Source organism: Oryctolagus cuniculus, chromosome 2 (genome assembly GCF_051225735.1).
Source record: "Oryctolagus cuniculus isolate XC-2025 breed Fujian yellow rabbit chromosome 2, ASM5122573v1, whole genome shotgun sequence".
NCBI classification, from domain to species: Eukaryota; Metazoa; Chordata; class Mammalia; order Lagomorpha; family Leporidae; genus Oryctolagus; species Oryctolagus cuniculus.
Window position 1 is genome coordinate 186856863 of NC_142868.1, and position 23497 is coordinate 186880359.

The 23497-nt window shown below is 40.2% G+C and overlaps 1 protein-coding gene across 2 annotated transcripts in view; it reads left to right on the top strand.

Moving 5' to 3' along the window:
- Positions 1-23497, top strand: part of LDAH (lipid droplet associated hydrolase) — a 148326-nt gene that overhangs the window by 112740 nt on the left and 12089 nt on the right. For both annotated transcript variants that reach the window (XR_016230537.1, XM_002710058.6), the window contains one exon: positions 17371-17453. Coding sequence is in view for 1 of the 2 variants with exons in the window: in XM_002710058.6 (XP_002710104.1) it covers positions 17371-17453 (83 nt within the window). In the remaining variant the exon portion in view is untranslated. The remainder of the gene's footprint in view (positions 1-17370; positions 17454-23497) is intronic.

Sequence of the window (23497 nt, forward strand, 5' to 3'; positions counted from 1 at the left end):
TTGCTTGTCAATATCATGGTATATTTTGGACATACAGAATCTGTCCTTTTTAAAGAAGCTCAAAGTGACCAGAAATGGTGCTTCAAAACATTTGTGAAAAATGGAATTAAAAGTACATTTGACAGCAGGTGTTCAGCCTAGCGATTAAGACACACTCGTTAGGATATCCACATTCTATATTAGAGTGCCTGGGTTCAGTTTCTGACTCTGATTCCTGACTCCAGCTTCCTGCCAGTGTAGACCCCAGTAGACAATAGTGATGGCTGACATAGTCATCTTCCTGCCACCCACACGGGAGACCTGGATTGAACACAGGAGACCTGGATTGAGTTCCTGACTCCCAGCTTTGGCCCCATCTGAGGGCTACTGCAGGTATTTAGGGAGTAGACTAGTGGATGAGAGTACTCACTCTCTCTGTATCCCCATCCTTGCCTCACAAGTAAATAAATAATTAATTAAAACCAGTAAATAAATAAAAGTTGTTTATTTGGTGTCAAAAAACTTTGAAATTCATGCACAGTTTTTCATAATATGCATTTCCTGTGAACTCTTTGATTTACCCTTGTATTAGAATAAACCAGGATATCTGGTAGATTTCCTACCTCCAAAACTCACCTGTCCAAAATTAAATCATGCCCACCTCCAGCCATTCCCCTTGTCCCAGCAATTCCCAGCTTCAGCAACAGTCTTTAGCCCCCAATGTCATGGTGAAAACAAACCAGGGCATTCTGCTGTGGAATCTTACTGGTGGCATTAGTCACCAAAACTTCCCACCCCCAAGAAAGCCATTCATGCATCTCCTCAAAGTCTTCTACTTTATATTAGCTGTGATTTTCCTTGCCTCGACATGGTCCCCAGCTGCTATGCCTAGTGCTTGTGGGGCTACTTTCTAGCCAGCCTCAACAGAAGCTCTTGGACTTGCCCTTTGCCTGCAATGATTCATCTCACATTTGTCCCAGCACCTACCAGCTTTGTTCACCCGTGTCAGTGTGCTTCAGCCTCCAGTTTCCACCTCCATTTGTGATGTCAGCTTTTGAACCACTTCAATAAGAGAGCAAGCTCTTTCTCTGTACCCAACCCATCCCCAAAACACTCAACCATGCATCCTCCTCCCTCAGTCTTTTCTCATTTCTTTTATTTAAAGTCCTTCTTTACTGATGCCTGCTATGAGCCAAAAAACACTGAGGAAAAAAGTGAATGAAATACAATCCCTGTCCCTAAGTTAGTTAGAATTTTAACATATCAAATAAAGGCTGTCAGTGTGAATGTTACTGAGAAAGAGGAGATCAGTTCTACCCTAGATAAGTAACAAAGGAGGAGAAGATATATGAATTTAGACTTGAAGATGATTTGAAATTTTTCCAGATGGACAAAATGGCATCAAGATAGGTGATAGGGAACAGGCAACTGTCCTAGTGGTTAATATGCCAGTTGAGATGGCCACATCCTATAATGGTGCACTTGGGTTCAAGTCCTGGCCCCTCTCCCAATTTCATCTTCAATCTCATGTGTACCCTGGGAGACAGCAAGTAATCATTCAAGTGATTGGATCCCTGCCACACATGTGAGAGACCTGGATTGAGTTCCCCACTCCTGACTTCAGTCCAGCCCAGGCCCAGCTGTTCTGGGTATTTGGGAAGTGAACCAACAAATGGATAATCTCTGTGTGTCTCTTTTCCTCTGTCTCCCTGCTTCTCAAATAAATGAATACTTTTTTGAAAATGGTTGTACTGTGTGCAACCTTCTATTGTAATCATTGTGCTTGGAGAATTCATTTAAAACATACAACCCATGACATGAATGCCCTGTGGTCTTCCAACTTTAGCCTGACTTACCTATTTCAAATCTTTCAGCCACTCCACTCTAAGTGGAAGTCTGACAGTAATATTTGAGCATAAAACATTTCAGAAGATGATAGAAACAAGTAAAATAGAATATTGGGCTCCCCAGTGAGTCCCCTCTTTTACATTATATTTAGATTTTCAATGAAGCAAAAATAAACAATTCACATTCTTCTACATCATTCTCTTTCCTTCATGTTTTTGTTTCCATTACTCTTGCTGCTCGACATTTCCTTCACTGTGGTGCTTGAAACGCTGGATTCTGCTGGGTTTCCAGGAATGCTGTTGACAAATCATTGCCAAGAGAAATGTGTTTTCCACTTAGGAAATTACACTTCTATCTGGTATTATTATTTCTGACCACTGTGTTATATTATGAGCATTTCTGAGGAATGACAAAGATGTCTTCTTCAGAGCAATTACTGGAAAAGAAACTGGCATTTTTTTTCTGCTTTAAAAGTAGACTTAGGAAATTACCAGAAAAACAATAAGAGCCGGAATAATGCTGGGCCGGGGCACACTCCCTGATGAAAAATTTATTATTAGAAATACAAAAGCTTCTTATAAAATATTTGAGTTTTTAGAGTTTTTCCAATTTCAGAATGACATTAAAATCTGGAACTGGTTTGTGTATATAAAGGACAATGTAGGAATAAAGTTGTTGTTTTCTTCCCTGTATGAATACCCAGTTGACCCAGTCATCGTTAGTGGAAGGCCATGTGTTGGTTTTCTATTGCTGTGTAACAAATCACCACAAGTTTAGAAGCTTAAAACAGCACCCATTTATTCACTATGTCTGTGAGTCTATGAGTCAGAAGTCCATGCTGAAATCAGGTTGTCAGCCCCTGAGTTCTTGTCAGGATTCTCTGAGGAAATCCACTTCTGAGCTCATCCGCACCGTTGACAGAACAGCCAATTTCTGTGGCTTTAGACTGAGGCCCCACTTTGTTGCTGACTCAGCCAGGAGTCCAACTCTGTTCCTCAAGGCCACAGTCAGGTCCTTTCCAAATGAGCTCCATCTTCTAACCATCAGTGGTACAGTCCTCCTGGTGCTTCATATCTTTGCCTGCCTCTTCTGCCACCAGCCAGAAGAAAACACTCAGATTTGGGATTTGTGTGAATAAATTAGGCTTCCCAGCATCTTCCTTTCTTAAGTTTAACTCTGCCAGATAACATAACCTAATCACAGGAGTGTTGTGTTATATTCACAGGTTCCACCCATGCTCTTAAGAAAGAAGATTATAGGAGAGTAAGGGGTCCTTAGAAGCTATCTTAGAATTTTGCCCACCACAAACCACCTTTTTCCCACTGTTCTGAAATGCTACCTTTGTCAAAAATCAAATAGCCCTCTATATGTGGTTATTTCTGGAAGAGTTTATGTAGAATCAGTATTTCTTTCTTAAATATTTTGTAAAATGACCAATAAAATCATAAGGGATTGGAGTTTTCTTTGTGAAGAAGTTTTCAGTTACAAACTTAATTTCTTTAATAGATGTAAAACTATTCAGGTTACTTGTTTCTTTTTAATAAGCTTAAAATTTGTGTCTTCTTGAAAACTTTTTCCATTTTACCCAGAGTGTTAATTTCTTGGCATAAAGTTGTCCACAAAATCATTCAATTATCCTTTTGATATCTGTAATCTGCAGGAATTCACCTTTCTCTTTCCTGACATTGGTAATGTCTTATGTCTTCTCACATTGTTTTGCGTAATCAGTCTAACCAAATGTTTATCAATTCATCGTCTTACTGAAAAACTAACTTTTGGTTTCATTTATTTTCTTGATTGCTTCATTGATTTCTATTTCGTTAATTTATGCTGTGAACTTTATTATTTCCTCTACCTTGCCTAATTTGGAGTTAATTGCCCTTCTCTTTCTGATTTCTTACAGTGAGGCTACTGATTTAAGTTTTTTTTTCTTCTCTAATACTGGTTTTTAATGCCATAAATTTCTCTCTAAAAATGGCTTTGGACTTGTTTTACAAACTGAAATGTTGTGCTATGACTTACTTTTTTTGCTTAGGATAATTTTTAAGGGTTCACTTACATTTTAGCATGTCAGTGCCTATTTACTTTCTAGTGCTGAATAATGTCCCTTTGTATGCTGTATCACATTTTGCATTTCCATTCATTAACTGATGAATATTCAGATTGTTTCCAAGGTTGAAACTATTGTGAATAATATCGTTATAAGCATTCATATACAAGTTTTGTGTGGACTTATATTTTAAATTATTTTGGGTATATATCTGCAAGTGGAATTGCTAGGTGTATGGTAGCTATATTTAACATTTTAAGGAGCTGCCAAACTGTTCTCCAAAGTGCCTGTACCAATTTACAATGTCACCAACGGTGTAGGAGGGTTCTAATTTCTCCACATCCTTGTCAATACTGGTTATTGTTTGTCTTTTTTATTCTAACCATCACAGTAGGTATGACATGGTATCTGATTTTGGTTTGACTGCATTTCCCTCATGATTCATGATATTAAGCATGTTTTCATGTGCTTATTGGCTACTTGTATCCTTCTGTAGAGACATGCCTGTTCCAGTCTGTTGCCCATTTTTAATCAGTTTATCTTTTTACTGTTGAGGTGTAAGATTTTTTATAAATAAGAGCACTTCATAAAGTTTTAATCCATGAGTAGTTTTTTTTCTACTTACACACTTCCCATGACCTTTTTGAAGATCCTGTTTATTTTGGGTGTAGATCCTTATCAGATTTTGAATGGTCTCCCATTCTGTGGGTTGTCTTTTTCACTTTCTTGATGGTGTCTTTTAACCCACAAAAAATGTTAGCTTTGATGAAGCCCAATTTCTTTTTGCTTTTGTCACTGTGCTTTTACTATCTTAACTAAGAAGCCATTCCTTCATCTAAGGTCACAAAGATTTATTCCTATCTTTACTCCTTTAAAAAAAAAAAAAAGATTTATTTTATTTATTTGAAAGGCAGAGTTACAAAGACAGAGGGAGGAGAGTGTTCATTCTCCAAATGGCCTCCATGCCTAGGACTGGACCAGGCCAAAGCCTGGGACCTGGAACTCCATCTGAGTCTCCCGTGTAGGTGGCAGCAGCCCAAGCACTTGCTGCTTTCCTAGGTGCATTAGCAGAGAACTGGATTTGAATTATAGCAGCCAGGACTCCAACTGGTGCTCATATGGGATTCTGGTGTCATAGGCAGCAGCTTAACTCACACTGATGCAATGCCAGCCGTATCTTCCTTTCTAAGAGTTTTATAGCTTTAGTTGTTAAATTTAGGACTATGATTCATTTTTAATTAATTTTGGGATATGATGTGAGATAGTGACCCAGCTTTGTTCTTTTACATATGTATATCCAGTTGTCTAAGCACCATTTGTTGAATATTTACTAATTTTATTATCTTTGTTATTTTAGGATTAATTTCAGCTGATCAGTTTTTCTCCTTATTTCAGATTGTATTTTCCTGCCTTGCATGCTTGATAATTTTTTGTTGGATGCTTTTGTTAGATGCTGGATATTTTTGTATTCCTATAAATATTCTTGAGTTCTGTTTTATGGGACACAGCTTTGTTACTTTGAAATACTTTGATCCTTTCTAGTCCTGTTTTTAAGCTTTGCTAATTGGTACCAGAACAGTTTCATTTAGAGCTAATTTTACCTACCACCTACTCACAAAACTGAGTTCTCAAGTTGAGGTATGAGATATGAGGTTTTATACTGAACTGGTAGACATGGTCACTATTTCCAGCACAGGGATTGTTGTCTCTAATCCTGTTCCCCAGGTTCCAGTAGTTTCTCACATGTTTGTGCTGATCAGTACTTAGCTGAAACTCAAAGGGAACCCTGCAGATCTCTGAAACTTTCTCCCAGTCACCTCCCCTCTCCGCTTTCCACTGCTCTACCCTTCTGAACCCCACTGCATTTTATCCTCCCAAGACCATCAGCTCTGTCTCCTCATTGTGAAATGTACCTGGAATCTATTGTAATCAATATGGTAATGTGACAAACATGAAAGAAGAAATGTTTATAGTCAGGGCTCCTAAGAGGAGGGGGCATGCCATGCCAGGCAGGGCCACACAGGGAAGCGCAGGAGAGCTTGTGTCAGGAGGGAGGAGGAGCACAGGAGAGCGTGGCCCAGAGCCTTTACTGTGGTGTCCCAGGGAAAGATGGGATGTGGCAGGTTCAGCAACTGAGCATGTTCAGGATTGGCCAGTTTTTAATAATTTTGGCAGACTGTGGGATATGGGCTTTGGATTAATTAGTTTACATATGAAAGGTACGGTGACAGGAGACTGTCTCCAAGAATTGGCTAACCCTGGGAAGGACAGGGTCTCCTCAGCCAGATGGATGTCAGAGCATCATAATCTATAGAAAGTAACAATCATGATTAGTACTCGCCTCGGCTCAGGGAAATACCAAGTGTGGCTAGCATTCCTCCTCCTGTGCTACAGTAGGGAACGTTACTAAGCAATAAGCTGAAACAAGCCTCCCTTTCTGTTTTCTCAGGGGTCATTGTCTTTTCAGTGTCCCTTACCCACTGCTTTAAAAATTGTCTTTGTTTTTCATATACTGTAACTGTGTTTTACTTGTTTTAAACAGGAAGCTGAATCTAGTTTCTCTTATCCATCTTGTTCAGAAGTAAAACTCTGTGAGATCATTTCCATTGGAAATCAGTTGAGATTTTGGGAAGCGGGCAGCAGCATAAACAGCTTTGGCTTCTGTGTTAATAATCCAGCAGTCCTCACTAGCAGATTGTACTTTCCCATCTTGCAAGCAGTCTTGTTCCCAGAATCTGATCAGGTATCTCCAGTTTCATGAGGAAGATGTTTGTTGTTTCATAAACAACTTCAAGACAGAAATCATGTTGGTTATGCTAATTGAAGCTTAGATATTTCTTGCTCTACAAAACTTTGTTAACAAAATGGCAAACATAAGGTATTGAACCACACGTTTAGTGCTACAACATGATGCACTTCAGTTCTATGGACGTAGGACCTTGGTGGGCATCTCCTATGCTGCCTGCAGCAAAGTTGAGCTTTCTCACCCTGTGTGTCAGAGCGCTATCCAGCACCACATAATGACCCAGGCAACCTTTCCATCGTGCATGTGACCCTCTGTAATATAAATGAGGCCTTACTGAGATTGGAGAACATCTGTTGTTGGCACTCATTGCTAATTTCCTGGTTAGCAGATAAGTTGTAGGCCCCCATTACCATAAGAACCTTCCTTTTGGAGAATGGAGAGTTCATTCTATAGCTTATCAGACCTGTTTTCTGGCTGAAGGGAATCAAAACCAGGGTTTGTCAGGAAGAGCAAAGAGTGAATAAAAAAAATACAAAAAAAAGTGCATGTAAAGGTATTGAGGCCAGGTCTGGCTATAAATCTTTCAACATTAAGTGCAGTAATTCTTTACTGAGCATTATTCTATGTGTGAGACCCAGATCAGGCTCAGAAAGAAGCTACATGGATCCAGATCATCATGGGGAACATTAAGTGCCAAGGTTACATGAACACTATCAACTAAATGCTGAAGGCATAAAGAGGAAAAAGCAAAGTCACCTCTCTTGGAGTGATAGGCAGAGCAAGGTAGAGGGAAAATGGAGTTTCTCTGTTAAGTGTTTAAGGATGATGGGGGATAGAGGTGGATTTCAAGTAGACAAGATGCCATGAATCAAGGGATAGAAGATGAGAAATTCAGTGTGTGTTTAGAAGTTGAGTAGTTAACGTCCATTGGAAGGTGTATAGTCTGTAGATGGAAACAAACATGAAAGTAGGTTGGGATCAGATTTTGTGGAGGAGACTAATGGGAGGTACAAAGAATTATCTTCCATAAAATCCCCACTTTTTCCCCAGAGTCCTTCCTAACGTACCTTTCCTTTCTCATAAGCCTCTACCAATATCTGTTTTTCATTGTTCCCCTTCTCCTAATATCCAGTTGTCTAAGCCCTTAAGTTCTGACTTATTTGTAGCTCAAGAACGTCACTGTCTAATAAGATGGACATTAGCCATTGAAATTTAAATGTAGTAGTGGATATTTCACCTACCAGTTATGGTAACCTACTATTTTCAGTTCCCAGTGCTTGACTCTGGCTTCCTACCAGTGCAGACCCTGGGAGGCAGTGGTGATGACTTAAGTAATTAGGTTCCTGCCACCCATGTTAGAGACCTGGACCACATTCTCAACTCTGGATTTCCACCCAGCGCAACCCCAGCTGCCACAGATATGTAGGGAATGAACCAAAAGATGGTAACTTGCTTTATTTCTCTATCTATCTATCTATATCTCTGTAGCTCCTCTCCCTCTTCTTCCCAAATAAAAATTTTTAAAAATAAATAAACGGAAATAAGTAAAACCAAAAGTTCAGTTCCTTGGTTTTGCTGACCATATTTGCTGACCAAAAAGCACATGTGGCAAATAGCCACCATATTGGACAGCCCAGAAAACATTTCCACCATCTCCAAAAATTATGCCACCTATTCCTACTCTAGAATGTGCGCAAAGGCAAGATATAACATTTCACATGTAATGTAAGTGTGTGAGGACTGAGAATATCAAAAGAACTGAAGGAAGGGAATCAAAATATCAACAATGAATGTCTTTAGCTAGATTCAACAACTATTTCTTCTACTCTTATAATTTCTGGGTTTTATAGAGAGAGCACATGTCTCCAGTAGTGGGAGAAACGGTATCTATGATCAGTTATTGTTTTCCACAAGCACTTTAGTCTTCACTGTCTCCCTGCCGGGTGGTGTAACTACCTTGTAACTAGTTGTCTACCTCCAGGCTTGCTCCACTGACAGTTAATCTCCTAAATCATAGGCCAGTTCTTTTCATTTTCCTGCTCAGAATCTTTAGAGGGTCACCAGTGCCAGAGCAAATGTTGTAGACTATTGAGTCTGACATTCAGAGTCCTTCATGACCTGGCCCTCACCTGCCACATCATTTCCAGGTATCTACATGATCCCTGTGCATGGTACACTAATCCCTACCAAACTCATTCAGTCAGGCCCCTTGACTAACCCAAGCAAGCCTGTAATGAAACAGGTACCAAATTCAACATAGCTGAATCAGGGTTGAACTTTTGCAACACAAGCCTATAGATTCTGAACTGTCAGCAATGGCATTCTTACAGGAAGGTAAATGAGGGTATGTTGTTATACCGGATATAATACCAGACATTCTGATATAATTTAAATAAACATAATAAAGAATTTATATACATATACAAAACATGAATTAACTTGATTATTATATCACTGTACAACTAGAATCTCTGAGTGAATCTATAGTTTACAGTTATGAAGCCAGGTTTCACTGATGGTCAGTGTTCAGTGTTGAATTTGAGATGAATTCCAATGAGGAAGATCCCACCCTGGAGAAAATAGGGATTATATGACTCACTACCTAACAAAGGCTGCCTTGGACTTTTTTTTTTCTATCATGAAAAGAAAGCATTTATTTGATTCTTTGTGGCATAGCAGTCACCCTCATGGCAAGAAGACAGAACCCAAACCTGCTATGTCTTGCCAAAACTGTGCCTAGATGGAAGATTACATATCCTTGGAACACTGTGTCAAGAAGCTGGAGCCTTAGGCGGGCTGGGCGTGTTCATATTACACTCAGTAGTAGGCACCTGGTGTGGGAGGTCTGCAAGTAGAAGACTGCCTGTCGCAGCCTGCAGTCACAGGAAGGAAGCTGGTTGATCCGGCAGCACCTAACGGGCAAAGCATTCTTCCACACAGCAGTGTGCAGGGCACCTCATGTCCAAGGGTAAATAATCTGAGGTCTCAAAAATTAAGGCTAGAGAACAGGCTTAAATAGATGCTTTTCCTGAACTTTGTAGCTCTTATTTCTGGGAGAAATCATAGGACTTAGAAGCCTAGTTATTCAAAAAAGAAAAAAATAAGAATGAATATTTTAAATAAAGTCTTTTTGAACCTCAACTTAGTCTTTTTTAATGAAACTTAAGCTAACAAATAGAGATAAGGACATCAGATGTTACTTTGAGAGTTCATTGCCTTGGAGGATGCAAGTGCATCAGACACTTCCTCAACATAATAGAATCCAGAACAGAAAAATGGACAGAGTGAAGGGCGATGTGGAGGAAATGGATAAGGCAATGAACAGGAAAAGGAAGAAATTAAAACTTTATTGTAATTTAAAAAAAAATCCCTGTAATCTCAGCAAAATCTGGCATCCAAAAATAAAGAACAGAATACTATGAACAAAGAAAGAAAACTTGTTGGTAATTGAAATTTTGAGAGCCAAAATTAAAATTTAATAAAAGGTGAGAACAAAAAATTGAAGAAGTTGAGGAAGTAATACAAGAAAAAAAGGGGGGGACAGTGGAAGGAAAATATCATTTAGAAAATCAGCACTAGAGATCCTACCACTAGAAGGTCCAGAAAGAGAGGAAAAACGGGAAGAAATTATCAAATACTAATAAAATTAACATCTCCGGAACTGAAGTTGATGAGTCCAGGTTGTGAATAGGCCCACTAGCTATCCAGCCTAATTAATGAACAGATTGTTAACGAGTTCAGGCTCCATGAAACTTCAGAATACAAGAGCTAAAGTGAAGACACAAAGAACTTTCGGGCTTGGGGGTATGGAGAACAGGATAGGTGCGAAGTTGTAAGAAGTAGTCGCATGTCAAGCAACTGGAATCAAAATCATTAACCTTGGATGCTGGGAGACAGGAAATCTGAAGGGCAGGCCATTTTCAGCGTAACACTCTCTGCCTAGCCCAATTATGAATCATTGTCAGAAAAGAAAAAATAGATATAAAAATAATATAAAATCTAGCTTCCCTGCACCGTTTTATTAGTTAGTGGAAAATGTGCTTCAGTGAGTAAAAGAAGTAAACCTAGGAAGAGAAAGTCACAAATAGAATCCACAAGCCAGGGAATCCAGTCTAGAGAAGTGGCAAAGGGAAGTCCATGGATGGCAACTGTGCAGCAGACTGGAGAGCAGTCAGTGCAAGATTGCAGCAGAATGGAATTGGAACGGACGAACTATTGGGCATGTTCAGACACCTGGAGAGAAATTACTTGTAGAAATAGGGAAGGGGCCAGTGTAGCAGATAAAGTCGCCACCTGCGATGCTGGCATCCCATATGGGTGCTAGTTGGTGTCCTTCTGCTACACTTTCAGTCCAGCTCTCTGCTAATGGCCTGGGAAATGCAGTGGAGAATGGCCCAAGTACCTCGGGGCTCCTGGGCTTCATCCTGATCCAGCTCTGGCTATCGTGACCATCTGGGGAGTGAACCACTAGATGGGTCTCTCTGTCTGTCTCTTCCTCCCTCTGTAACTCTTTCACAAATAAATAAATCTTTAAAAAATAAAAAGAAAAGAAATAGGCAAATTTTGATGGGTTATTAAAGAAAGTACAGAATGTTCATCTACCGCCAAAAAGAGCAAAGAAATAAAGGTAGCAAATAATGATGGTGAATACAACGGAGCATACAAGAAAAGAAAAAACTATCATCTATTGGAAGGGAGGGGAGCAAATAGGAGAAGAGAGAAGCAAGGACAGGCAAATCATCTGGGATTCCATCAAACAGAGATAATCAGTCTTGTTACCTTCTTGTTCATCATTTCAAATGAGTCTGTACAACGCACTTAGCTATTATTACAACAATCATAGATCATAGACCATAGAATCATTAGAATCATAGACCATAGTATGCTATTTTGTAATTTACTTTTTTCAGTTATTTTATTCTTAAAGGTATTATATAACTTGCTTAATTATTTTAATATACTATGCATGAAATAACAATATATATTTCACTAACCAAAATAATTTGTTAACCAAATCCATGTTGCTTTAATTTACTGGGTTATTAAAAATACTTTGGATTACTACAGTAAAACAAGGGTAGCTCTGACTTTGAACCAGAACCTAGGGCTTGACTTCCAAAGTCTTAGTATACAGTTATAACTCTCTTCTCCTGATTTAGGAGATTAGGCCAAGAAATGCAGCACATTTGCTCCTCTGTGTATTCATGCTAATATCACAGACAATAATAATACAATCACACCCTTAAGGATTATATTCAAGATGTTTGAAGTGAGGCAGCTTATTATTTACCTATATAAAATAAATGAAAAACTGCTAGATTGCAAACTGTGAGGAAGAGATTATCTCTTTTGGTTACTTTGTGCTGGGACATAAATAGGTGGCCTCATATGAACAAAAAAAATGGTTAAAACAATCAATAAAATGATACAGAAGTTTTTAGTAGGTCTGTGAAATTAAAGAAGTTAAGATAAAGTTATTTCTAAAAAAAATAAAGACACTTTTTTAAGATTTATTTTTTTGAAAGGCTGAGTTACAGAGAGAGAGAGATATATTCCATCTGCTGGTTCACTCCCCAAATGGCCACAACGGCCAGAGCTGGGCCCATCTAAGTCAGGAGCCCAAGGACTTTGGCCATCTTCTGCTTTCTCAGGCCATAACAGGGAGCCAGATCAGAAGTGGAGTGGCCAGGACTCCAAATAATGCCCATATGGGATACTGGCACTGCAGGCAGATGCTTAACCCACTACACCACAGCGCCTGCCCCTAAAGGCACTTTTCTTTAAAAGAAGCTGATTGGTCACAACATCTCATCTTTACCTCATTCTATACCCAATAAAAATTATATTAAAAATGTTTTTGAGATACATAAGGGAATGAGAGAGAGACTGTTAATTGACAAGAGATTTCAATAGATTTGTGCAAGAGAATAAGAGAAGAGCAGAAGCTAATGAAGCAAGATATAGGGAACTATAGCTCACAGCCCCCACTGTCTCATCACAGGAATCTATTTTAATTTGTTAATTACAGTTGAATTAGAAATTCAGCTCCTTGTTTCCATTAATTACATTAAGTGATCAATAGCCATATGACTGCATTCAGCAACATATATATAGAGTACCTCTTTTATCATAGGGAGTTTACTTGTACACAGGCTTAAGAAAAAGCAAATATAGCTAAACAAGGCCTCCATCTCTCCTGAAGAATCCCCTAGAAAGTTGAGACTCAAAATTCCAAGTGAAAGTAAGGAAGAGTGAGATTGAGAAAAAAAACAAAGTTTAATTAAAGTCAGTCATGCCCTCCTCTGCCATCTTGTATAGTACACGCAGCAGCTGGCATCCTCCAACCCATAGACCAAAATAAAGGGAAAAGTCAGAGTGTTCTTTCGAAAGATTGAGGAATCTAAAAGACCTTCCCATGTTCCATTATACAGGGGCTTTTTGACGTAACATAATAATCCATGATGCTGGCTCTGCTATACAACTTTTACTGAAGTGTTCTTAAGATGAATGATGATTACCAGGCATTAAAGAACCTCCAACATGAAAAAGCATGAGCAAGGAAAGAAACAAATAAATGGCTTTAGAGTCAATGGAGACAATCAGAAAAGCAGAAGAAAACTTTGAAACGATATGTTGATCTTCAAGATCAGAGAAAAATGTTGATATAAACAAGAACTGGGTGCTTTGAAGGAGAAACAATCAGAAACAAAACAGACCCCATGCCAATTAAAAATATGAAAATTGGGGTGCAGAGCCAAAAAGTAGAATGACAACAAAAAAAGTTAAATATTAAAACAGGAAAGATAAGAGCAAGTAAGTGAGAACAATGAAAACCAGAGGAAGCAGTTAACAATCTAAATTTCCCAGAACTGAAGAATACAGTGAATTTAAAAAACACCCATATTGAGGCATATCACAGTGAAATAGCAGAATCAAGAATAATATGCAGAAAGTCTTAAAAGCTTCCAGGATTGCATACCTACACATGCAAATGCCTTCAAAGGAATCAGAATCAAATTAGTATCTGGCTTCTCAACAACAATCATGGATGTGAAGATAGTGGAACAGTGTCTTCTAAGTTCTAGGGGAAATGATTTTCAACCTGCAGTTTTCTAACTAGCGAAGTATCAGTGGTGTAAAGGATAGAGAAAAAAAGAAGACTTTTCAGTCATACAAAAACTCCAGAAATTTCCCCTCAGGTGGATCTTTAAGAGGTCATCTAGGCCGGCACCGCGGCTTACTAGGCTAATCCTCCACCTTGCGGCGCCGGCACACCGGGTTCTAATCCTGGTCGGGGCGCCGGATTCTGTCCTGGTTGCCCCTCTTCCAGGCCAGCTCTCTGCTATGGCCCGGGAGTGCAGAGGAGGATGGCCCAAGTGCTTGGGCCCTGCACCCGCATGGGAAACCAGGATAAGTACCTGGCTCCTGCCATCGGATCAGCGCCGGTGCGCCAGCCGCAGCGCGCCGGCCGCGGCGGCCATTGGAGGGTGAACCAATGGCAAAGGAAGACCTTTCTCTCTGTCTCTCTGTCTCACTGTACACTCTGCCTGTGAAAGAAGGAAGGGAGGGAGGGAGGGAAAGAAAGAGGTCATCTAAACATATCAGAGGAAATCACACACAAGAAGGGGAATGGGACCTTGGCCCCTGGTTCTCTCCAACCTCATCTCCTACCGTTTTCCCTCACCCTTCATCCTTGGCAGCTGCATTGCCCGTCTTACTGTTCCTCAGACGCAGCAAGCCCTCTCCGGCCCTGCGCTTCCCCAGGTGTCGCATGCCCCAGTATCGCATTTCATTCAGGTCTCTGTTCAACCATCCTCTTATAGGAGAGGCCTTTCCAACACACACTACATAAGCCCACCACTATCACTGCACAGTCTGTGTCCTTTTTCCATAGCACTTTCTCCACATCTGTTATATATATGTTTGTATTCAACCAACCAAAACACTAAACATAAATTCAGTTATACCAGGCAGTGTTTCTTCTTGTTCATTGCTTTGTCTCCATTGCCTAGAACAATGCCTGGCATGCAGTAGGTGCAAAATAATTTTTGAATGAATAAAAAACTGAATGAGTTGATTAGCTTGGACTTAGAAAATAATGAGAACAACCCAATAAGGCCCCATGAAAGGAAATCCTCAATTTCCAGCAGCCGAGGTTAGAGTAGAATTCTGGTCTAAGGGTCCTGGAAGAAGGGCCCTGACAAAAAAAAAATGACCAAAGAATATCTGATTGGGTGGGAGGCGGGGAAAAGAGGTAGTTATAACAAAGGAAAGTATTGGGTAGAGGAGGGGTTTATAAGAATGGAAATGTGCTATACTACTTGGCAGCAAGCTATATTTATAAATAAAAGTGTAAATATTACTTAAGTAATAATAGAGGAATTGAAAATAAGATATAAACATATTGAGAAGATGGCAGGAAAGAATGTGAGGGCTATAAAAGTGAGCTAAACCCTCTTCTATCCTAGCAGCCAGGTAAGGACAGTGATCGCATTACCAAGAAACAAGAAGGTGTTCATACAAATGCATGTGTGTGGAGGTAACAGAGTTGAGAGAAATGTGCCCTAGGGACAGATGTAAAGGTGAGAAACAAGGGGTCAGGAAACTGTACTTGTTCACGAGAAGCAGTTTTGTGTGCTGTTTGATGATGTTGACTCTGTGTGTGTGTGTCTTACCTCAGGAAAAATAAAAGTAAACTTCCAGGTAGTTTAAATCACAGGGCTGGGGGAAGGCATAGGGAAAGCACAGGGAGGGTGCGGGCCTCCCTTGTTTGGATGGAAAGTTTAGACACAGTAATTCCTGGCAGCACGAGAAATAGCTATGTTTTGCAGTTTCTGGGTGAGGCTAACCACTAGATGAATGAAAGTGGAATTTATACTTTGAGTCTGTTAATGAAAAGAAATGTGTTAAGGCCTGAGAATAAAAGAATAATTGGAATAATAAGAAAGTATAGGATATATGAAGTCAGGTAACCGAGTTAGACCAGGCATCTATGATCTCAACGTTTTGTCCCTTATTGAAGAGACTTTCAGATGGCCTTTTTTTAAGATTTATTTTTATGTATTTGAAAGGCAGAGTAACAGAGAGAAAGGGAGAGACACAGAGAGAGATCTTCCATCCACTGATTCACTCCCCAAATGGTCGCACTGGCCAGGACTGCGCCACACTGAATCCAGGAGCCAGGAGCTTCCTCCTGGTCTCCCACGAGTGTGCAGGGGCCCATCCGCAGTGCATTAGCAGGGAGCTGGATCAGAAGTGATCTTGAACTGGTGCCCATATGTATGGGATGCCAGCATCACAGGCGTCAGTTTTACCCTCTGTGCCACAACACCAGCCCCCAGAATGCCTTTTTAAAGAAGTCCACTTACATGATTTCATGAGATGTACTTAAAACAAAATGAAAAAAGGTTAAAAATGAAAGGAAGGACAGATATATCAGGCAGATGCTGACAAAAAAAAAAAAAAGGCAAGGTAATAACAGTCAAATGGAGCACAGAGCAGAGCACAAAGCATTGGATACAAAGGTCCATACCACTACAAGAAAGCCATGCTCTACATTTATGCTTTCTTTGACTTTCTTCCTCTTTCTTGGGTATTGGACATCTTGAAAATGAAGATCATTTTGCTCATTTTGCAACCAGTATAATGGGACTAACAATCATGAAAGTCTCTTGGGGACAGGCATTTGTCACAGTGGTTAAAGTCCCCACTTGGGACACCTGCATTCCATAGCGAAGTGCCTGGTTTGAGTCCCAGCGCCTTTCCTCTGATCCAGCTAGTGCTAGTGCCACCCGGGAGGCAGCAGAAGCTGGCTCAAGTACTTGGGTCCTTTCCACCCATGTGAGAAACTTGTATGGAACTCCTGGCTCCTATCCTCAGACGAATTCAGCCCTGATTGTTGTGAACATTTGGGGAGTAAACCAATAGATGAAAGATTTCTCTCTCTCTCTCTCTCTCTCTCTCTCTCTCTCTCTCCCTCTCTCCCTCTCCCCCCCTTCCCTCCCTCCCTCCCTCCCTCCCTCTTTTTGAAACAGTAGATAGAAGCTCGCTCACTGTCTCTCCTTCCCTCCCTCCCTCCCCTTCTCCCCTCTCTACCTTTCAAATAAAATGAAAATAATTTTTTTAAACTCTTGGCAGCCCTTCAAGGGTGGGGAATATCCAGCCTGTGTACTGTAAAATAATTTGGTCTGGCCCTGCCAAGGTAGCTGCAGGTGGGACTCGAAATTCAACAAATCTATAATTTTTAAGTTGATAATTCTGTGTGGGCCACCAATGATGTTATGAATATCCTTGGCTGAAAAAATATTTCCCATCCCTGAAAAATAAAAATTCCTTTTAGTTTGTTTGCTTTTTTAAATAAAACTGCCTGTGTAGTTTCATATTAATAACTCTGCACAGTTTCCCTAGTTTACTTTTTTTATCTGTAATAATGTTTATTTCTCATCCTTAACATGTATTGGTCAGTACAGTTATACCATCATCTACTGTGGTACTGCATTAGATTGCTGGACCCCTGAACTTTGCTCCTGGGAAGCCAGGTGAGGTTGTGAGACTGTCCTTGTTAGGACATGCTCTTGTCTTTAGAACCGCCTGGCTGCCTGCCTCGCTCAGCCTTTCTGTAGAGCCTTACTGTATCAGATGATACATGGCCAAAAGAAGAGGCAGGAATGTGAATTTACTAATATTAGTATATAGTTGTGTTTGTTCTGTATATTCTAAGTGTTTGACTTTTTATCTTTTAATGTAGCTAATGCTGTCTACCTTGGGGGCCAAGAAATGATGGAGGTTGTGAAGAGAGATGACGAAACCATAAAGGAAAATTTACCTAAGGTAAATCACTTCGGGGCTACAGCACATCATGTTTACAGAAGACAAGCTAGAACTGATTAGATCTCTAACACCTCAAGAGTTTGTAGATTGAGACAGAATTCAAGTTCAAAGGAATGTTATTCCAAAGTAAAGCTGATGGCCTAGTGACTTGCACACATTTTGGCACCTATTTTTGTTAAATATATTTTAGAATCAATACTTTTCCATTTTGTCCATGCATTTTAGCCACTGTAGGCTTGGTACTGAGAAGACTTTCAATGATACCAATAGAACAAATGAGTTGCATTGAGATATAAATGAAACAGGAAAAAAGAGCTAACATTGTTATGACCTGATGAATAGTGAGCCTGTCATTCTTATTCTGTAACACATAAGGTTAGGAATGTCTCACTTTGACACCAAGACTCGTTTTCTGAAATATTCAGTATTTGTGAGTAACTCCTGCAAATACTAGAACCTTCTGCAAACACATTTGGAAGACCAATCTCTGAAACTATAAGGAGACTATAGTGTAGAATTTTAAGCGCCCTAGAGTTTGGGTGGTTGTGATAACTCCCCTGGCATCATTTGTCAGTCTATCCATCCTTAGGAGGACAGAGTGGCACTGATTAATGCTATAGCCACTAGCCATGTGGTTATTTGTGCCTGGTTTGAATTGAGATGTGCTGTAAGTGTAAAATACACATGGGTTACAAAAAACTTAGTGTAAAAAAGTAAATGTTGCATTAATATTTTATGTTGATTATATGCTTAAATGATAATATATTGAATTAAATAAAATATATTAGTAAAAGTAATTTCACCCATTCCTTTATACTTGAGTGTAGTCACTGTACACTTGTCAAATTGCATGTGTGCCTTGCTGTATTCCTCAGTTGGCACTGATGTGGAGCTTTGCGGTCAGTGCTGAAGCTGAACTCACTTCTGCTGGGTGCGCTGAAATGATCCCTGCTGAGTGGCCAACTCGTAAAGGGTCCAGGAACCTGTCATCTGCAACTGAAACCCTGCTGGCTTTGGGCTGTCTTCATAAATCTGACACATTTGTCTTCATCTTGCCTACAGTGTTAATTCAGATATCTAAATCTCCCAACAAAAGTATCTTAGAGCAACAAATATGTATCTCCTTAAAAATGTTTCCAGAGTATAAAGAGTATTAATGCAGAGAAGGTTTTTGAAAATGACAATCTTTGTCTTATGGTCATAATGACCATCGTGTTTCTGGGTTATTGGTTTTTTTTTTTTGTTTTTTTTTTTTTTAAGGTTTTCTTTCTTCTTCCTTCTTTCCTTCCTTCCTTTTTTCCTTCTTTTTTTTTTTAACTTTTATTTAATGAATATAAATTTCCAAAGTACGACTTATGGATTACAATGGCTTCCCCCCCATACCGTCCCTCCCACCCACAACCCTCCCCTTTCCCACTCCCTCTCCCCTTCCATTCACATCAAGATTCATTTTTGATTATCTTAATATACAGAAGATCAGCTTAGTATACATTAAGTATGGATTTCAACAGTGTGCTCCCACACAGAAACATAAAGTGAAAAATAATAGATGATTTTTTTTAAATGATGATGAAATCAGAGCAGACCTATTGTCATGTTTAATCCCAGTGAGAGTCAAGTTGGGAATTGATAATTTCTTTTTTTTTTTTTTTTTTTTACAGAGGATCAGTTTAGTATGCATTAAGTAAGGATTTCAACAGTTTGCACCCCCATAGAAACACAAAGTGAAATATATTGTTTGAGTACTCGTTATAGCATTAAATCTCAATGTACAGCACATTAAGGACAGAGATCCTACATGAGGAGTAAGTGCACAGTGACTCCTGTTGTTGACTTTACCAATTGACACTCCTGTCTATGGCATCAGTAATCTCCCTATGCTCCAGTCATGAGTTTCCAAGGCTATGGAAGCCCTCTGAGTTCTCCGACTCTTATCTTGTTTAGACAAGGTCATAGTCAAAGTGGAGGTTCTCTCCTCCCTTCAGAGAAAGGTACCTCCTTCTTTGATGACCTGTTTTTCCACTGGCATCTCACTCACAGAGATCTTTTGCCAGAGTGTCTTGGCTTTCCATGCCTGAAATACTCTCATGGGCTTTTCAGCCAGATCCGAATGCCTTTAGGGCTGATTCTGAGGCCAGAGTGCTACTTAGGACATCTGCCATTCTATGAGTCTGCTGAGTATCTCACTTCCCATGTTGGATCACTCTCCCCTTTATTTACTCCATCGGTTAGCGTTAGCAGGTACTAGACTTGTCTATGTGCTCCCTTTGACTCCCAGTCCCTCCACCATGACCAACTGTGAACTGAAATTGATCACCTGGAACAGTGAGATGGCATTGGTACATGCCACCTCGATGGGATTGAATTGGAATCCCCTGGTATGCTTCCAGCTCCACCACGTGGGGCAAGTCAGCCTGAGCATGTCCCAAATTTCCTCCTTAGAGTGACAGAGAGAGGGGAAGAGACAGAGATCTGCCATCTGCTGACTCTTTCCCCAAATGCCCAAAGGAGCCAGGAACGCCATCCGGGTCTTTCACATATGTGGCAGGGGCCTAAGTGCTTGGACTGTCATCCACTGTCTCCCAGGCACATTAGCAAAAAACTGGGCTGGAGCACAGAGTAGCTGGGATTCCCAACCAGGCACTCGAATATGGGATGCAGACGTCAACCCACTGTGTCACAGTGCCTGCCTGGCCATCATGTTTCTTAAGCATTAATTGCCTAGAGACTGAAATTTGGAGAGCAGAAGGATGCCTTCACTAGCTGAATGAGGACGGCTGCAGCCTCAAGGGGGCCTTCTTCAGGCTTTCAGCTGCCTCCACTCATTGAAGACGGTGCAAGGAAAACATATTTTTCAGTTAAATAATAAGTGAATCTGTTTCAAGAATGCATTTAAGTTCTCTGCTTTGGAAGTTCCTAAAAACAACTGACTTCCCAGTTAATAACAAGGCTGGCAGATGCTCACTTCCAAAATTCACACTTGCTGAGTGACTAGACCCATCCTGTGTCAGAGCCTGTCTTACCACCTGTGGAAGCCAGCTGCTGTAAAATACTCATCATTTCTGGATTCTCTTCGTATGTTGTGCTCAGGAAAAGGTCAAAGAAAGGTGCTAACTTATTCCTGTGCTGAGTTAAATCCATATGCAAATGTAATCATTCCCAGATAGAGGTCTGTTCCCGGTAACTGTGTCAGGGCTGTAAGTTCACTGAAGCTTTTATGGGGTAAATAGAAGGGTATAAAGAGAGATGGCAGACATTCCAAGGTTGGTATTAACACACAGTCACAGCAGTACACTTTTGCAGCTCCAGGGAACAGCCTTGTTTTTAAGATAGCAGTAAGTGTACGTGTGGAACTCGAGGAAATACAGCATTGTTTGGTTTAATGATGCAAAACTACCTTGCAGTTAGTTGATTATGATTTCTACCAGCTAAGTTTGAGCTCTCTACTAGAATAATGAAATTCTAATTCCTAAGTGAAACTAAGTGCAGAGAGACAGGAAGTTTATTGCAACTTTTTGTTCCTGTAATGAAAAAGAGGAAACATGCTGTAATTTAATATTGGTAAAAGTTGAATCAACATAATATGTCCCAGTCTGCTTGAGAAAATAAGGAAACTTCACAGAGCATGTTGCTCCAGGAAGATAGTGGGCACTGCCTTCTGCCTTCCACTCACCCCTGATAATTCATCAAACCTGAAAATCAGTTCCCAAGGTTAGAAATATGCCTGCTTTAGAGAGCCTGGTCAAGGATGCCCTGTCCATTTCTACTCACGCAAAAGGTATTCATTCAGAAACTCAGTACCTATCCAGGGCCATCCAGTGTGAGGAGTTTTTGACTCACATTTTTTGGAAAAATCATTCCATGCATCTTATTCAACCTAAAACAGTTGTTAAAAATGTATCTTTGGGGGGGCCGGTGCTGTGGCGCAGTGGGTTAACGCCCTGGCCTGAAGTGCCAGCATCCCATATGGGCGCTGGTTCAAGACCCGGCTGCTCCATTTCCTGTCCAGCTCTCTGCTATGGCCCAGGAAAGCAGTAGAGGATGGCCCAAGTCCTTGGGGCCCTGCACCCGCGTGGGAGACTGGGAGGAAGCTCCTGGCTCCTGACTTCGGATCGGCACAGCTCCAGCTGTTGCAGCCATCTAGGGAGTGAACTAGTGGATGGAAGACCTCTCTCTCTTTCTCTCTCTCTCTCTCTCTCTGCCTCTCCTCTCTCTGTGTAACTCTGACTTTCAAATAAATAAATAAATCTTTAAAAAAAAAAAAGTATCTTTGGACTATCCCACGAGGAAGCCACAGGAATGCTAGTTTTAAAATAGTCTGTCTATTAGATCATGCAGATGACTTTCTTATTTTCTCTCCTCCCCTAGAAAACTGTCAGGCTGTAACCAGCAGACTTTGGTTCTAAATTCAAGTTTTCTACCAGTGGATTTCCATTGTGCACATAAAGAAAGCTTTTCCCTTGGGGAGAGTGGACCTTTTTAACTCTGAAAAACCTGAGCTGTCTTTCCACAGTCGGGAGACTTTGTAGACAGTTGTGTCTAATTGCAGTTCTTCAGCACTGGGTATTTAGTGTCGGTTCCTGGAGCAAGTACATCTACCTCATAGTTGTTTCCAAGAGAGTATCCCACTGTTGGACAGCCTGCTACTTCTCCACCTGACTGAATCCTACTTGTCCTTTAAAACTGGCTTCACTGTCATCTCCATGGGGCCTTCCCCAGCCTCTAGTTTTGATTAGATGTCCCTCTGCTCTCAGGAATCCCTACATAAAGTTTTAATATACATTTATCACTTACCACCAAATGACCTGCCCTCCCCGCTCCCCACCTTGAGATAAAGAATTCTGTTTTATTCATCCTGATGCCCCCAGGACCTAACACAACACATGATACCTGGAAAAAAATCAGTTAGTATATACCAGATGGATGGGTAGAGATAGGGAAGCCACTAGAGTGTAGATTCTAAACCCTTTTTGTATTATGAATCTCTTTGGCTCTCTCATAAAGTATTTGGACCCCTTCTCAGAATAATACTTTTAAATGCATAAGGTAAACACATGAAATTATGAAAGAAACCAGTTTTATAGTTATCAAAATATTTTAAGCAAATTTATAATATGCATTTTATTAACACATTGAATAATCATATAATAGATAGAAATCCCACTGTAAATTTCTGGTGATGAATATAAATAATTTTTTACTTACCTATAATGAGTTTACTGTGATTTGAAAGAGTCTTTGGTGTTCATAGGTGATAAAATACAGGCATTACTTAAACAAGGGCCCTTCATAATGTTCTTGGAAAATGCATGTTATGAAAAAAATTACACACAGATTTCACATTTTTTGCACTAAAATAAACTTACCTTTTAATTATGTTTTCCAACAAACTTTTGAAGTACGCTTGTACTGTGGTTTGTTGCTTGTATTCATGATGGTGGGAAATACAAAATTTTAGTTAAAGTTAACAAAAACAAACATATAAATTTTCTCCAGTTTTTACAGAACATCCCCCCAAAACCCATGTGCATGCATGGACCTATATCCCCAAAGTGAAGCATCTCAGCATTAGAGAAACTAGAAAAATTTAGGTGGCATGGTGTTGTGACTTGGCCACTGGCCTGAGAACCAGAAACCATGAAATGCTGCACTCAAGAGACTGTATTAAGTTGCTGAGCAAAAGGGTGACAGTCAGGGTGATGTGCAGGGTGTTTGACAGCCATGGGACAGCCTCTGATGAATCAGAACATGGGCCAGCTGTGAACCTCCAGTCTTTAGGGGGAAATGTGTGTGAGAACATTGGAAAAGAATAGGATCTGAGGTGGGAAAATTGTATATAAGGTTTTTACAAAGATGAAGGCAGTGTATTTGGGATGGAAAGCCGTAAGAGGTAGCATCAAAGGCACTCGGGACTAATAGAGTATGGGCAGATGGAGATGGAGTGATCTAAGATTAGCTCTCCGTATCTGGATTCAGTAATAGGGAAGAGACGAAGCAGCAAGTTGTGGAGGGCAGCTGAGAAAGTAGTTGATTTAGGTACCTGT